At 37.9% G+C, this 18,059-nt stretch overlaps 1 protein-coding gene across 2 annotated transcripts; it reads left to right on the top strand.

Moving 5' to 3' along the window:
* The first annotated feature begins 247 nt into the window (after window positions 1–247).
* On the top strand, window positions 248–10,677 carry HDS (4-hydroxy-3-methylbut-2-enyl diphosphate synthase). Of its 2 annotated transcripts, none has more exons than XM_089925954.1 (21): window positions 248–463; window positions 664–712; window positions 1,497–1,734; window positions 2,104–2,261; window positions 3,331–3,437; window positions 3,535–3,635; window positions 3,745–3,821; window positions 5,057–5,176; window positions 5,264–5,494; window positions 6,969–7,085; window positions 7,287–7,361; window positions 7,438–7,515; window positions 7,913–7,972; window positions 8,052–8,114; window positions 8,296–8,440; window positions 8,574–8,715; window positions 8,955–9,032; window positions 9,123–9,282; window positions 9,403–9,501; window positions 9,579–9,683; window positions 10,433–10,677. In XM_089925954.1, the coding sequence occupies exons 3-21, from the start codon at window positions 1,521–1,523 to the stop codon at window positions 10,532–10,534; spliced, it is 2,232 nt and encodes a 743-aa protein (XP_089782080.1). In that variant the 5' UTR covers window positions 248–463; window positions 664–712; window positions 1,497–1,520; the 3' UTR covers window positions 10,535–10,677. The 2 variants fall into 2 exon arrangements, with proteins under 2 accessions (XP_089782080.1, XP_089782081.1); XM_089925955.1 differs by having other exon boundaries at window positions 277–491.
* Window positions 10,678–18,059: the final 7,382 nt, after the last annotated feature.

The raw sequence follows: 18,059 nt of genomic DNA, 5'->3' as shown, positions 1-18,059 counted from the left end.
GATTTTCCCTAAGGTTTAGTAAATCATTAATGATTGATATTAAAAAAAAAAAAAATCAAAATCACATTGCAATTTTGGTAACCCATAACACCATCCTTTTTTTTTTTAAAGTAAACTGGCATCGTGTTTTCAAAAATAGAGATTATTTTCTACGTGTACCGCATGCCCTGCACGCTGCTGTCAATCGCAGCCGCTCGTTCATAAAAAATCTTTATCATCAAACGCCCATCCGGAATATACCTTCTTCAAACACACGCGGATGCCACGCAGAAACGTGATTTCTTATCCACGGTCCACTGGCCACCGGTGGGCCTGCCAGCACTATAAGGAGCCGTCTCGGGTTCGGGGAATTCCGACACCGATCAGCAAATAACCGACGACGCCTTTCACACCGTCTGAGCCTGAGAAGGAGGAGACGGAAGGCAGCCCCGGCCGGCAGTGATCGTCTTCTACTCCGGTTTCGGTCGGATCCCTCCTCCTCCTTGTGATTGGTTCGGCATGCGTTTAATTTCCTGCCGCTCCTTTTAATATTTTCTTTCTTTCCAAATAGCCTCTGCTGTGTTCCGGGTGTTCGATCTTGACTCGGACCACCCACCACCCGCTGCTGCTCCTATCCATCTGCTCAATTCCTTTCTTGATGTTTCTCTTCTTTTGCATCCTTAGGTGCTATTGCTGCTACCCAAGAGGATTCCTCCACGAGCCTTGGAGGAAGGTGGGTAATCGTCACCCGTAACCAAATTCTTGATCGGGATCGGGCCATTCTTGGGTTCGCCGATTCTTTCAAAGAAATCTCGTAGTATATTTGCTTGTTTGATGGCGTTTTAGGTGATTTTCAGCCAATCTATGCCGTTCCGGTTTTTTTTTTTGTTGTTGTTGTTGTTGTTTACGGTCGCGTTTCTCGTGGATTTGAATGGAGCATCTTGATTTGGTTGGATTTCGAGACAATCTTCGACTCGTTTTGGGTATTCCGTTATCGTCTATGCCGAACTTTTTCTGAAAGATTGAAAAAAGAATCCGCTCGTCTTTTTTCTATTAAACTAGTGACGCCTGATGGGCCTTTTTCTGTTCTTGCCGGATAGAACGTTGATGGCCTTTTGAGCAATCCATCGATAATTTTTGGCTTTATCCGGAACGCCTCTTTCTAGAGATCTTTTTTTTTTTTTTTTTTTTGATGAAAATCGTCTTTCTAGATATCTGGATAGGCGACCGTCTTTTTCCCCCCTTTAATCTTTCGTTTTCTTAAAAAAGAAAATAAATATATATATCCTCTAGTGAATTTTCCTGAAAAAATAATCCTCTAGTGAATTCTTAGTTCTGGTGTTTAATATTTCGATGGTTTTTATGTCCTGAATGTGTTCCACGAGGCCGGATCGGGTTTCAGAGTTACACTTTGAATTTTTGGACTGTTCCAAATACCAAAGGGGTTTTTCCTGCAGCTTCCGTAATCTACAGTTGACGCTATTCATGGACTTGCTTTGCTTCGCTTTGTCTTGTAGAACTAACAAGGCGAAGTTGTGGAGATGGCTGCTGGAACAGTTCCTGCTTTTCCTGGTCTCAAGACCAGGGATTGCGGCTTGAGCTTTGCAAAGAGCATAGACTTTGCAAGGGTTTCCTGTGTTCCTGGTCCGCAGAGGTTGAAGTTTCGGAGAGCCAAGGTGCCTGTGATGAGGAATGCCATTTCTGGTTCGGATACCGTTCAGATGCAGCCTGCTTCAGAAGGAAGTCCTCTCCTAGGTACTACCTCTCGCCTAGGGATTTTATCATGTTACACTTCTCTAGTCATCTAGCTTTGTCGACGACAGTTATTTCGCACTACCTTGTGCATAGAATATCGTGGCATGTTAGCAACTGGTATGCTGGAATCATGTCTGAGAGCCTTGCGAGTTCCTTACCAACTACGTTTTTTTATGTTGCCCCCCTGTTTTCTCTCCTTTTGTCTCTCCAATTTATTAGAACTTTGGGGAATTGTTTAGTTTCCATCATTGATTTTCAATTTTTTCCAAAAAGGAATTTTCTTTCTTCCTCTAGTTTGTTTATTTGGTTCTCATCATTACAAGGTGTGATTAGAAGTTGTCTAACTTGTTCTCTGACATTTGTTTGTAGTTCCTAGACAGAAGTACTGCGAGTCAGTCCACAAGACTGTCAGGAGAAAAACCCGTACTGTGATGGTTGGAAATGTGGCTCTTGGCAGTGAGCATCCTATAAGAGTTCAGACAATGACTACTTCCGACACCAAAGATGTGGCTAAAACTGTCGAGGAGGTTCATTTACTTCCCTGTTTTCTGTCAGTTGAAACATATGATGGTTATTGCTTTTAATATTAGATGTTCAAAGTTGTGCATCGCTTTCTTTGATGTCCATTGTGATATTTTGTACATGAAATATTCCTAGTTCCACATTTCCAACTTTTCATATTCCCTGATGCTTGTTAAAAATAATTAATTTGTTAAATAGAACCCATTATATTTGTTAATATCAGCATAGATAAAATAGTGATTTAGGCTGCATAACATGCTTAGATAAACCAAGTCTGAAATTGTAGTGTTGGAACATTTGTATTCTTCATTAGAAAAGCCGTCCAAACTAGTGTGGATTCAAAAGGATGTCTTTTTCAACTTTGGTCAAGTCTGCAATAGAGAGTGTTTGTTAGGATGACAGGTTGTCAGAGAAGAAGATAAAGGAAATGGGAAATAAAAAAATAAAAAATGATGAGGATTTGACTGTGAGATAGGTTGAGCATGGACTCCGTCCATAGAGATTAGACCAGTCAAATTCTCAAATGAACTGAAGGAGATTTTGCTGGTTTACATCTGAGTGCATCATTTGCATACAAAACATGAGTTTCCCATTTAATAACATTATGACATGAACCTATGCTAGGTTCCCTCCTGTATCTTATCTTTATGGTTCAAAGTCACATATGGCATATGCTAGCTTGTATTCTTTATACTCTCTAATATTCTTTTATAGATGTCAATATAGGAACTAACAATCAATTTGTACCACAGGTTAACCCTAATAATCAATATATATTGACTTATACAGTGCGACATCTATTGTTGATTTTAAACCATACTTCCTTTTTGGATGGTCCACGCAGTATTGAACAAATATCAAGCTCCACAAGTTTCAGCACTTTATTCTCCTAATTTAGGTTCATGTGCATGTTTTCCAACAGACAAGTTTCCCTTATGCTAAATTTTGTCATTTCATCTGGGGCATTTCAAATGCTATGGCTTCTTTTTCTTAAGATTATTTTAGAAGGAATACATGCTCTCATTGATGCACTTAAATTGGATGTGTACTGGACTCAAGCATTTGTGTCGACAGGTAATGAGAATAGCAGATAAAGGAGCAGATTTGGTCCGTATTACAGTTCAGGGAAGGAAAGAAGCAGATGCTTGCTTTGAAATCAAGAACAGTCTTGTTCAGAAAAAGTAGGTCTTGAATTTCTTGATCATTGTCTGGATTGTAGGAAGAAGTTAAGCTTTTATATATGTTTTATTTTCATATAGCTAATGCTGTTTTGTTCAGCTATAATATTCCTCTTGTGGCTGATATCCATTTTGCTCCTTCGGTTGCACTGAGAGTGGCTGAATGCTTTGACAAGATCCGTGTCAACCCGGGAAATTTTGGTCCGTGTGCTTTAAGTTTTCTTTATCCAATTTGTAGAAGCATAGAACCTCTCATTAGTATCTAAGTAATGGTTAGCTTCCTAAGATCACTGAGACAGTTTGCTTGCAGCTGATAGGAGGGCCCAGTTTCAGAAGATAGAGTACACTGAGGATGATTATCAGAAAGAGCTTGAGCATATTGAACAGGTCGGAGAATTTTTCTTTTTTTTTTGTTTTTGTCTATTCAGGCTCTCTATAAATTGCACAGGCATGGTTCAGCCATACTGTTGCAGAAAATATGAATGATAAAGGCCTTTAGCATGCTAGTGAAGTTATCTAATTTATGTGAAGCTACTCTGTAGAGAGTCATTATAGAATTCAGGCTGTAAATACCTCAAGTGAATTACAACACCTCAGATGTATGATTTACATAACTATATATAGAATTTTGCCACTTTTATATGATATGTTCCTTTCCTGGACTTTAGACCATCTCTATATCAGGGCTGTTGAAGCCTTTTTGATGGGGACATCGGAGCTGATTATTTACCCGCCTAGTGCACCATCTTATTTGCATATTTATTTTATTTTATTTCTGGGCTTGTTTGCATTTTAGGGCTTATCTGTGTTATTTTTGGGACTTATTAGGAGTTATTTCTGTGTAAGGGGGTTTTACGTTAATTGTGTTTATTTGGGCCCTATAGGGACTATTTTCATAATTAGGGTTTTAATGAAGGATTAAAGGTCTTCTCCCCCACCTCTCTGTCTCCCGTCTCTCTTCCTCCCTTCATGTCTCTCTCTTCCTCCTCTCTTCTTCTCCCTCTTCTCCTCCTTTCTGCCACTCTTCCTCTCTTCTTCTCCTCCTGTTCTTCCTCCCTCTTCCTCTGTTTCCTATTTTAAAGCCACAGCAGTCATCCCGAGTTGGACCCTTCACCGCAGCCGCTTTCCCTGTGTCTGGTGCGGCATCAACTTTGGGTTTTAATAAAGGATTAAAGGTTTTCTCCCCACCTCTCTGCCTCCCGTCTCTCTTCCTCCCTTCCTGTCTCTCTCTTCCTCCTCTCTTCTTCTCCCTCTTCTCCTCCTTTCTGCCGCTCTTCCTCTCTTCTTCTCCTCCTGTTCTTCCTCCCTCTTCCTCTGTTTCCTATTTTAAAGCCACAGCAGTCATCCCGAGTTGGACCCTTCACCGCAGCCGCTTTCCCCGTGTCTAGTGCGGCATCACTTTTTAGTCCTCTTCATCAAAATTTTGTTATCTCATATGACATTAATCCTCATCAACATATGTTTAAGACTTGTAAGTTGCAACAGCCTGCGTAGAAACCTACATTTTGCACCCATTGTATGCCTGCTAGCTAGCTAACCTTTTTCATTTTGTCGGTATGCATTGCAATCTTCTTCAACCTTTTACTATCGGATCAATCATTGGTTTTTCTTTGTCAAGCCAGGTTTTCTCTCCATTGGTTGAAAAATGTAAGAGATATGGACGGGCAATGCGTATTGGAACAAATCATGGAAGTCTTTCTGATCGTATAATGAGTTATTATGGTGATTCTCCTAGGGGAATGGTGATTGGATTCTCTTACTCTCCATTTGTTTCCCTGTATTTCAAAATGAGTTTTTGCTGAAGTCCTTGCTTACTCATCTCTTAACAGGTTGAGTCTGCATTTGAGTTTGCAAGGATCTGCCGTAAGTTGGATTTTCACAATTTTGTCTTCTCAATGAAAGCAAGTAATCCAGTAATCATGGTCCAAGCGTATCGAATGCTTGTCGCTGAGATGTTTGTTCAAGGGTGGGACTATCCATTGCACTTAGGGGTTACTGAAGCTGGTGAAGGTGAAGATGGACGAATGAAATCTGCTATTGGCATTGGAACTCTTCTTCAGGTACAAGCTTTTTGGAAATCTGAAGATTGACTTTTTTGTAGTTGAGGAGGTAATGAAGTCCTTGGGAATCATGACATTTATTATAAAGGGAGGATTAAAAAAAATGAAATCTTATGGTTTGTTACTTCCTTTTGCTTGCATAATCAATAAACACAATCTTGCATAAGCTCTTGTCCTGTCATGTGCTTTATAAGTAGAAGCAAGAACAAATGAATGCATGTTTTCCATTGCCAGAAACACCTAAAATTGAAAGTTTTTCCTTATCAGTTTGCATTTTTGAGGATGTCCTAAGAAGGGCCTTTAGTATATTAATTTTTTTAAGGATTAAATCTCTAAAGTTGCAGAACAAATGGTGATCATCTAGTACAAGCGTATAAAGAAAAATGCAGAAGGAAATTGTAAGAAAATGGGAAATATGTAGTTTGGCCAGCATATTTGCTTCCACATTGCAAGTGAGGTATCTTCATAAGTAGAAACAATTGAACTATATAGCTTCAACCAACTTTTGAGTTTTCATTTGCTGGATATCTAACGACTCCTCCAAAGTGCAAAATCTTCATTTTTTACTTATGTGTGGTTCGCTTAGTGAGATATGTACAACTGTTTCTCAAGTGCAAAATCATCTAACTTGAGAGACCTTCCAAACACTCCCACCCTAACCCAAAGAAGAAAAAAAAGAAAAAAAAAAGGAGCAAAAGCAATGTTCATAACGACCTTTGGAAAGATATCTCATGGCTTTTATGCTCTTTTTTTTGCCCAACACATACACAACGAAGTCCCCTTATGGCACTTCTGTGTGATTTACGTCCCCATGGCATTGAGATATATCAGATATGAGGGTTAACATTCTCTCTGCTGACTGGTATCAAGTCTTTGTATGAAATACTAGTTACTGATTCTAAAACTGCCTTGAGGTGTAAAATTTTTGCTGATTCCATGCATTGGTGGTAGAACAAAGGTCATGAAGGTCTTAATTTTGGCATTTTGTAGGATAATTATGGATGTAGATGTCTTTAAATGAACCACCATTACACCAGGGGGTTGCTAACTTTATGGTAGGTTAAATTTGGCAGTGGGGAATTAATCAAGGATGGTGTACATGATTGACTTAATCTTATGATACTATTAATAAATGTAGTTTCCAAACGCCTGTTTTGCTACAGGATGGGTTGGGGGATACAATCCGGGTCTCCCTCACAGAACCACCAGAGGATGAGATTGATCCTTGCAGGAATAATGCTGATTCCATGCATTGGTGGTAGAACAAAGGTCATGAAGGTCTTAATTTTGGCATTTTGTAGGATAATTATGGATGTAGATGTCTTTAAATGAACCACCATTACACCAGGGGGTTGCTAACTTTATGGTAGGTTAAATTTGGCAGTGGGGAATTAATCAAGGATGGTGTACATGATTGACTTAATCTTATGATACTATTAATAAATGTAGTTTCCAAACGCCTGTTTTGCTACAGGATGGGTTGGGGGATACAATCCGGGTCTCCCTCACAGAACCACCAGAGGATGAGATTGATCCTTGCAGAAAACTAGCAAACCTTGGCATGCAAGCTGCAAATGTTCAAAAAGGAGTCGTAAGTCTCTTTTCTGTCATGCACTTTGTCATTTTGCTCAAGTGAAACAGGCTTTGATGTGCATCTGTAGGCTAGGGTTATTGTTCTAGCTATCAATACAAACAGGCATATTATATGTCTGTACATCTCTGCATGTGTATGTCTCTATGCATGCATGCATATTTGAAACCTAACTTGTATCAAATAATGCTTTTTTGATAGGTTCCTTTTGAAGAGAAGCATAGACGTTACTTTGATTTCCAGCGTAGAAGTGGTCAATTACCAGTGCAGAAGGAGGTTAGCCTTGAGTTTATGCTTAGTTTGGCTCACATATTCAGATCTTTTTTATTTTTTTCTCCTTTTCATGATGCAGGGTGAAGAGGTGGATTACCGAGGAGTCTTGCATCGTGATGGCTCTGTTCTTATGCCAGTGTCCTTGGATAAGTTGAAGGTCAGTTTTGGCTTTGTATGTTCTCCATTAATATCTGTTTCGTGTTGCGTTTCCCCTTATGATAATTTTGTATAAATTGAAAGTCAATATGTAAGACTTGTCTTTAATTGCGAAATATCATGCAACACTCATGTAGCAGGAGTGACAGTTATACAGACTGAGTATTCCCTGTTTCTTTAGTTCAGCTTACAGCATATTGTCTATGTTACATATTTTAGGTAGATAATATCTGTTTCTGGTAATTTGATACTCTCTACCTCTCTTAGAATTTAATGGAAATTACTGATCTTCTACTTCATGATTTCATATTGGTCAACGATTTGACAATTACTTAGTTTACCCTCTATGGTTAGGTTATTCACGATTCTCATGTTGACAATAGTTTTCTCTCCTCCAGGCACCAGAAATTCTTTACAAATCTCTTGCAGCAAAGCTTGTTGTTGGCATGCCATTCAAGGTTTATGGTTCTTACTTAATTGCTGATTTGATATCCATTTAAGGTAGTAAATACTTAACATATCTGGTACAAACTTCAGGATCTGGCAACGGTAGACTCAATTCTTCTGAGAGAGCTTCCATCAGTAGAAGATGTTGATTCTGTGAGTACTCTATGCACTTCTTTTAGTGAAGGAAAGAAATCGTCATCCAAAATGTGTTTTGGTATCATCAGAGTTGAGAAGATTAATATTTTATAGTTTCTTATTTGTACATTCTCTATAAATCACTAACAGAGTTATGGGAATGCTTGGAGCTGACTGAAAGTTATTAATCTATGATCAGAGGTTAGCTCTTAAAAGGTTGATCGATATAAGTATGGGTGTCTTGACACCATTGTCAGAACAGCTGACAAAGCCTCTTCCTCATGCCATTGTCCTTGTAGACCTCAAGGAACTCTCTACTGGTGCATACAAGCTTTTGCCAGAAGGTAAGCTTTTTTTGATCTACTCTCTGTAACTTTTGAGCAAATAAAACTTCTTGTGCTTCATAATGTTTTCTTAGGCGCTCAGCTGATTGCATTAAATATTGTGCCTGTTTACTTGATGCCATTCGTCTTTTAGGCACTCGATTAGCTTGCACCATCCATGGGGATGAACCCTATGAGGAGCTAGACATCCTAAAAGATGTTGATGGTATAACAATGTTGCTACATAATCTTCCCTATGGCGAAGACAAAGTCAGCAGGATTCATGCGGCGAGGAGGTAATGATCTTAGTGGCTACATTATCTAGTATTGCAAACAACTAGTCATTGTTCCATCTGGGAATCCCCATCTTGTTGTCTGTGACAGGGCAGCCTTGTTTGCTCCTTTTCCTCAGAGCCAAATTTTTTTTATGTGTCTGTCCAACCTAATATTTCATCTTTAAAGCTTTCAAGCTGTAATTTAAGTTCACATGTAGAAGTAAAATCAGTTGATGTTTTGCTCATCCATCATGCTGCAGGCTATTTGAATATTTGGAAGATAATGTGCTAAACTTCCCAGTAATCCATCATATACAATTTCCTGAAGGGATCCATAGGTAACTGCATGGTTCTAATAAATCTTTGAGGAATGGCAGACTGGGTAAATTTTTTTCCCTCACACTAGTCGTCCTATTCACACTTCACAGAGATGATCTAGTCATCGCTGCTGGGAGCTATGCTGGTGCTCTTTTAGTTGATGGCCTTGGGGATGGAGTACTGCTTGAGGCTTCTGATCACGATTTTGACTTCTTGAGAAATACATCTTTTAACTTACTTCAGGGTTGCAGAATGCGCAACACAAAAACCGTAAGCTTTTTATTCTAGTGTTGTTTTCTTTCCATTGAGTGAAACTTGTCAACAATCTTGATTCTTAAGACTTGTTACCTGATTGTCAAGGAATAATTCATGCATAAAACTGTACTGCAGGAGTATGTCTCATGCCCATCTTGTGGCCGTACACTCTTTGATCTTCAAGAGATAAGTGCCCAAATTAGGGAAAAGACGTCACACTTGCCTGGCGTATCGGTAAATTCATGATCCTATCATCTGAATATGTTGTTAAAGTTTAGCAGACATTAATAGTTTGCTCTTTTCTCTTGCAGATTGCAATCATGGGTTGTATTGTGAACGGGCCAGGAGAGATGGCTGATGCAGATTTTGGATATGTTGGTGGTGCTCCAGGAAAGATTGACCTCTATGTTGGGAAGGTAAGTTTTGTTTCACCCGCTGAAATCACTGCATGCTCATAATTTTCTTTCCATAAATTCATCTGATGATGCAGTTAACTCCATTTAGTTAAAATGTTTCAAGTATTGCATGTTAGTGCATGAGATTGATGTCGATGTCTTTCCAGAAGTTATATATGTTAAAAAGTTTTGAGTGTTTCGCTGCTGGAAAATATGTAAGGCTTGAAGTATCTCATGGAATACTTTTCAAATACCCATGCTTTTCATTGTCAAGACAGGTGGCTTATAGTTGATGGGGCTTTCATTCTTACTGGACTAGATTGGGTTAAGTATTTGATGAATTTGATTAGGGGATATCTTCAAGTTCCTAGTAGTCCATCCCAGTTTTTTCGGCATCTTGAAACACAGTTGCGTTATTGTTAAATCTGACCAGAATCTTTTTACACTGCCATTTTCAAAATTCAGTTTCACAAATTCTAGTTTTAGAGAATGAATGTTGTACAAAGATGGGACTACTTTGACCTCTCTTTTGACTTCTAGGATGCCTCCACACATTAAACATCCTTCTTGTTTCATCTTTGAGATGGTTTGAAACTGGAATTTTGATTGCTGCACCTTTTTTAGATTCAACAATAAGACATTTTTGCCTGGAAAGCTACCATGAATTTATTAATTGTAAGAAGTAATTAATACAAACGAAGCAACAGGAGCAGATCTATTATGGGAAATTTATTTTATTGAAAGCTGACACAATGACTTCCATGTATCAGACGGTGGTTAAGCGAGGTATTGCAATGGAGCATGCAACTGAGGCGTTAATTCAGCTGATAAAAGACCATGGTCGTTGGGTTGATCCACCTACTAACGAATAAGATCTGGACCGTGTCACAGAAGTATGAGGCATTTGCTGATGGTTACATTTTATGGGCCTCTTTCAAATATTTATGTTAAAAGTCTGCCTATACATGTGTCCGCTACAATTCCAATCAAATGAAAAGGTTTTACATTCTACAAATTATTCCCTTGATTGCTTGGATGACAGTGCTATTAACTAAGATTTAGCTGCTGGTTTATGTTCGTCGCAGTCTGAGTCGCAGATGCTCAGAAAAAAAATACAGTAACTTGAAGTGTGCAGGACATCTGAATTGCCTTCATATCTGTACCTCTGGGAAGCATGGTACGCACTTCAATGACAAATATACAGGGCATTAAGCTAGCGAATTTCAAAAGGTGGACTTCTCAAATGCACTGGAAATTTACCATCGTGCCCAGAGTTGAGGCTGTAATGTACTAATGTTAATGAAAGTGACTTGTTTTTAAGGGCAATCAAATCGCCGGTCATATTGGCTTTAGTCATCTAGGTCATCTGGGGGGCTTTAGTTCGATCGGTTCATGATGAAAAACCTCCAATATAATTCAGCCAAAGATTTTGCGCTTGGAAAGAAGTTACTTACAACTTCACATCACAGATTGGAAAATGGGGCCTATCTTTGGATATCCTGTTCCCAGGCTAATGATGGGAAAAAACATAGAATGCTTCTGCCAGAGAACAACATAGAATGTTTCTGCCAAAAGCCACCATGGAAAAGGCATTTGATTTTCGCTATCATTGAGACTTTCATGGCCAAAATTCTTAGATAACAAAATCTTTGAAGCTGTCGTTTGTCTTGGATCACAAAATCTTTAGTGCTGCAGTGTTCTGGGCTTTGTTGGAAGCAGGGGCAAACTACGAAAGCTTGCTCAAAATAGCCCTTTACCCTAAAGACGCAAAGCATCACTTTTCAAAAACCTCATAAGTGAATATGCAAAATTATAAAAGATAAACTAAAAAATAAATATATTAGAGAAGCTATAGAAGTAGCATAAGTTAAGAATAAAATAATGAAAAAATGATTTAGATGATATGGACAATGCACAATAACGATGTGAGGTTTTCCTAAGGAGGCTGTGAAGTTTTCCTAAGGAGGCTTTAGTAAAGGGAGGTACTTTGGCCTATGTTGAAGATGGTGAGGAAAAAAGAAAAAGATGTAAGGTGAATTTAGGGTTGGCAATACTTAAGTCCTTTAATCCATTTAACTTGATTCAACTTATTATAGGTCAAACTAGATTGCCTGATAAATAAAATGGTCAGGCTCATATTTGGATTTTTGACTCATTTAATAAACAATTGAGTTTGGGTTAACAAGTTTTTGACATATTCTTTATCCGTCACAATCCATATCTAGTTCGACCTGACTCAATTGCCATACTTAGGTAATATAGATAGAGGTTGTAAGGAGGGATAAGGAGAAACTTAGAATAATATTAGATGTGGCTCTAGATACGAATACTTGGCGAATAAAGATCCATAAAGCTGATACCGAGTAATTTCGAAAAGATTAGATGGTTATGCTATGTTATATTGCATATTATAATATTGTATTATGATTGATTAAATTATATTTAAAATTATATATATTATATTATACTATATTATCTTAAATTACTATAATATAATATAATATTAAATTGGGGTTTTTGCGTGCAACCCTCCTAAATAGTGGAATTTGTATGAATACCCTCTAATGCAGGAGCAAGGCGCCCAAGGCCTTAAATCCTTCATTACCATGGCCAATTAACGCCAACCCAAGCCATCACACCAGAAAATTAGAGTGAGAGATTTCTGCTGCATATTCTAGGCCGCACTATATCCCTATGCCTTCACCCTCCCAAAATTGATATTTGCATGTAGACTTTCATCAAACACTTGTTTTGTATGTATACCTTTCTTCTTCTTCTTTTTGCGTATGCACCATACCATCTAACGCCATTAAAAAATTAGAAGTTTAAAATTAAAATGATGAAAATACATGGGTAAACATGCAAAAAAAAAATATTTATAAAAATATATAACAATTTTAGAGGATATTCATTCAATTTCATATATTTAGGAGACTATGCATGCAAAAAAATTCTTGAATTTTTGCATAAATACCCTTCTAAATATTTAAATTTGCATGAATGCCCTCCAAATTAATATTTACGTGCATGCCCTCACAAAATACTATTTTTGTATGAATATCTTTGACATAGTGATTTAGCTAACGTGATTAGCCAAAATCATATTTATTTAAATTTAAAATTAATTAAAATTATGAAAGCATCTTTTTACTGCTGAAGCAGGTAATAGGTTAACAGGTCTTACCGAAAACTAATATCCCTATTTTTTTTGAGAAATTTTTCAATCTCTCTCGATCCTCTCTTTCACTTCTCCATCCGAAATTAAAATCATTCTCTTGACAACCTTCTCCACCATACACAATCCTTCATTATATCTTTTGCTACATGAAGATAGTCAGGTCCTGCCTTTAGCTTTATAAATTATTTCAAAAAAATATTGTGAAACATTTGCAATACTTATCTTTTAGTATATGAGATTTGTAATATTTATCTTTTAGAATTGAAAAAATTTTATGAGCAGGTTAGTGGCTGAATTAAAATTACTGTAACAAGATGGGGCCCATACACTGGATCTTTTCTTCTTCTAAAAAATTGAAGCTCTAAAAAAAATAGCTTAAGGTATACAACGTAAGAAGTGGCCTTCTACCATGCCGCAGAGATTATTAATAAGTATGAAGGGTTCGAAGTTCTTCAATAATATTGCTTAGGGATGATGATGTTGTTCTTCTACCTATGAGCATAATAGTAGCAAGAAAGCTTGATTATTGCAATCTATCGTATGCTTTTAAGAGATTCTAGTTCTTTTTTAATATTTTAATACATGCTCTTATACGTGCCTCTATTAACAATAAATATTATAAGCTATATTTCGATAAGATAAGATATAGTGATTGATATAAATAAAGAAGAATAAAGTAGAATAATTCCATAATTAGTGAAAGAACGTCCATAATTTTTTTTGTTATCTAATTGTTGAATCAATCTTTTTTTAAATAATATTTTTATGAAAAATATTGAGGAGCGGGCACTAGACAAATTCGAGTGTTAAAACATGTTGAAATAGAAAAATTAAAATTAAAATTTTTTGCATGTAAACCCTTCTAAATATGTAAATTGCATGAATACTTTCGCAAAGTATTATTTATATATATACCCTTCCATTAAGGGTATTTTAGTTATTTTTAATTTTAAACTACTAATTTCTTGACTGTGTTAGATGGTGTGCGCACATATACAAGAAAAAAAGAAAAATGAAAGGTATATACGCAAAATAAGTATTTTATAAGGGTATACATACAAATATCAATTTTGTGAATGTATTCATGTAAATTTCAATATTTAGGAGGATACATATGCAAAAAATTCTATTAAATTATATACTATATTATAACATATTATAATCTTACATACTACTATATAAAATTGTATAATATAATATAATATAATATTATATTATTATATTATTGGTATAATATAGAGTAATAATATAATAATTATAGGATATTATATATAATATAATAACATCACTAAAGGTAGTTTGACTATGTCAGTTATAGCATGATCATTACCTTCGCAAATAGAATTAAAGCATGTGTCAAGGAGAGAGGCTAACCTCGATCGGAAGATTAAGAAGATGGAACGCTAGATTGAGATCTTGAATGGACGGACTTCAAGGCCTACTAATAGCCTCAACTTTACTATAGATCTCCAATTTTTTCGACAGATCATGGAGGAGCCGATTCCACATTGGTTCAAAATGCCTCAAGCGGAACCATATGACGGCACCTCGGATCTCTTTGATCATTTGGAGAGCTTTAAAACTCTTATGATGCTTTATGGAGCTACTAATGTTGTATTGTGCAAGGCCTTTCCTATTACTCTTCGAAGAGTAGCTCAGTTCCGTACTTGTGACTTCAATCGGGTTTCATCCATTCCTTCAAGCAGTTTCACGGTGCATTTCATCAGCAGCCAAAGACAGCACCCAAGCTCCAATGCTGTGCTCGATATCAAACAGAGAGAAGGAGAATCCCTCTATGACTATGTCAACCGCTTTAATGCGGAGACATTGAAAGTGCACGATCTGGATCAGTTGATCGCAATGCCATCTATACAAAGCGGCTTGAAGTCGTCCCATTTTCTCTTTTCTCTAGAGAAGTGCTCCCCCGCCGACTTTGCCAAGATATTGACACGAGCAAAAAACTATGCCAACACGAAGAAATCTATGGCATCTCGGTGAGAGTCAGTCGGGGATAGGCCCGAAAAAAGAGGCAAAAGGAGAAGACAAGAAAGGGGTGCTCTAAGGAACAATTCTCACCGAGAAGAAGCAAGTCCTTGCCGGACGAAGAAACTACCTCAAAAGTTCGAGAGGTATACGCTTCTCAATGCAGCAAAGGCCCAAATCCTTATAAAGATAGAGGGCTAGGGATATCTTTGGGCTCCTCAAAAAAATGAAGGCATTAGCGAATAAAAGAGATAAGAAGAAGTACTGCCAATTTCATTGGAACCACAAACATGGCACCAAAAAGTGCATCCAGCTGAAGGATAAGATTGAAGCTCTCGTTTGACGTGTCTAGTTAGACTAGTGTATCAATAAACAGCATGGTCAAGAAGAATCCGCCTTGAATCGACATCCTCCTAAACAGCCTACTGATAACTGATCAACAATGGGGGTTATCAACACTATCACTAGGGGTGTTGCTGGCGAGATGTCGGCACTTTAAGAGGTCGTGACCAAGGAGAGCACGAGAAAGATGTCTCCCTAAAAAGATAGAGGATGGGAGATGTCATCTCTTTCTTCAATGCCAATCTGAGAGGAGTTCAGACTCTTCACGATGATGTTGTAGTTATCTCTTTTATTGTTTCAAATTATGATATATGAAGAATTTTAGTTGATAATGAAAGTTCAGCCAATGTGTTATTCTACGATGCTTTCCAAAGAATAAAGTTACTTGCTGAACGGCTGAGAAAAGTTAGCTCGCCACTGGTTGGGTTCTTAAAAGACTCTATTCCTATGGAGGGTGTAATCAGCTTACCAGTCACTATAGGTCAAGAGCCTCGGTAGAGCATGGTGAGGCTGGATTTTCTAGTGGTCCGAGTTCCTTCTGTCTACAATGCCATGTTAGTCCGGCCTGGTCTAAATGCCTTCTGAGCTATAGTATCCACTTACCATTTGCTCATACGATTTTCCACCAAAATGGGGTAAGAGAAGTTTAAGATGACCAAATGTTAGCTTAGCAATGCTATATGGCCACGCTCAAAGAAAATAAGCCTATAGAAACGTTGTCAATAGAGGGGCTTGACATAAGAGATGAATTCAAAGAGCAACGGGATAAACCGGCTGAGGAATCAGTGCATATTCTCTTGAAGGAAGAGAAATTTGACTGAACTATATAAATCAGCTCGCAATTGGGCAGGGAGAATCGAGCAAAGCTCATTGATTTTCTCCGCACCAATACCGATGTCTTTGCCTAGTTGGCTATTGACATGCCGGGAATAAGCCCCGAAGTAATTGTCTATGAGCTCAATGTGAACCCAGCATATCGACCCGTGCGATAGAAGAAAAGGAGCTTCACCATAGAAAGGCAGCAAGTTATAGACCAAGAGTATGACAAGCTTCTTGGGGCTAGATTTGTACGCATGGTGAACTATCATGATTAACCTGCCAATGTTGTATTAGTAAAAAAAAGTTAATGAAAAATAGTATATTTGCATAGACTACACCGACCTGAATAAGGCTTGTCCCAAGATAGCTTCCTTCTTTCGAGGATCGATCAGCTTGTGGATGCAACCTCAGGACATCAACTCTTAACCTTTACGAATCATTTTCTAGCTATAATCAGATTCAAATAGCCCCAGAGGATGAGAAGAAAAATTGCCTTCATTACTGAGAAAAATCTCTATTGCTACAAAGTTATACCCTTCGGATTAAAGAATATAGGAGCGACCTACCAGCGGCTCGTTAATAAGATCTTCAAAGAACATATCGGCCAAAATATGGAGGTATATGTAGATGACATATTGGTAAAAAGCCAAGCAGTTGATCAACATATTGACGACCTGAAAGGGACTTTTGCAACTCTCAGAAGGTAACAAATGAAGCTCAATCTGACGAAGTATGCCTTCAGTGTTACCTCAAAAAAGTTTTTGAGTTTTATGGTGACACAACATGGTATAGAAGCAAATCTCGAGAAAATTTGAGCAGTGCAAGAAATGCAATTGCTGAAGACAATAAAGAAGGTTCAGCAGCATTTGGCTAGTAGGATTGCTGCCCTTGAAAGACTTGTATCCAAGTCGGCTAAACGATACCTCCTATTCTTCAAGGCTTTGAAAAAGCTGATGAATTTTCAATGGACCGAGGAGTGTCAGACAACCTTCGATCAACTTAAGAAGTATCTTAGCTTGCCGCCTTTCCTTACTAAGTTAAAGACCGGAGAAACACTCTATTAGTATATAGTTGTTTCTCCACTTGCCGTGAGCTCAGTGTTGGTATGAGAGGAAGAAGGGTGTCAGAAGCCAATTTATTATACAAGTGGAATCTTGCGGGATGCCAAAACAAGATTCTCAAAGTTGGAGAAGGTTGTCTATATCCTCATTATTTGAGTTTGAAAGCTTCAACCATATTTTCAAGCCTATTCAATCACGGTGTTGACCGACCAACCAGTAAAACAAATATTACTGAGGCCAGAAATTTTAGACAGTTGGAAAAATGGGCGTTGTCCCAAATGAAGGCGAACCTGACTCTCATTTGATAGGTCAGAGTCCTGAGCAACCTTGGATTCTCTATGTAGATGGATCATCCATCCTAGGAGGCAATGGAACTGGAGTCATCCTCACCAACTGAAGGGGGTTGTTGTGGAATATGCCTTGAGGTTCGGGTTCAAAGCCTCGAACAATGAAACTAAATACAAAGTCCTAACCACCCGGCTCAAACTTGCGAAGAGCTCGGTGTGCAACAATTGAAAGTCTTTAATGACTCACAGCTGATTGTCGGCCAAGTAGGAGGAGAATTTGAGGCTTGAGGTCCGTTGATGGTCAGATACTTGCAAAAGGTGAAGGACATCTCTTCAGCTTTTCAAAACTTCGATATACATCAGATTCTTAGGTCGAAATATGCTAGAGCCGACCTCTTATCTAAGTTGGTGACCTCAAAATCAGCCGAACTGACGAAGACTACATATTTCGAAGTCTTGGAGACACCAAGTATCAAAGAATCCAGTCCAGTGATGAATACGAGAAAAAAAACCGAGTTGGATGGATTCTCTCCTTGACTTTCTCAAGGATGGAAAGCTACCCGAAAATCAAGCCGAGGCCCAAAATTTGAAGTGTCAAGCCTCTCATTATATCCTTTGATGACAAGTTGTACAAAAGATCATTCTCTTTACCTCTCCTCAAATGTCTTCGGCCAACCGAAACAAATTATGCTCTTTAAAAAGTACATAAAAGAATCTATAGCAACCA

Source organism: Phoenix dactylifera, chromosome 10, assembly GCF_051530095.1.
Source record: "Phoenix dactylifera cultivar Ajwa chromosome 10, Ajwa_hap1_PhDact_Kaust_v1.1, whole genome shotgun sequence".
Taxonomy (NCBI): Eukaryota; Viridiplantae; Streptophyta; class Magnoliopsida; order Arecales; family Arecaceae; genus Phoenix; species Phoenix dactylifera.
This window is presented reverse-complemented; position numbering and strand designations above follow the sequence as displayed.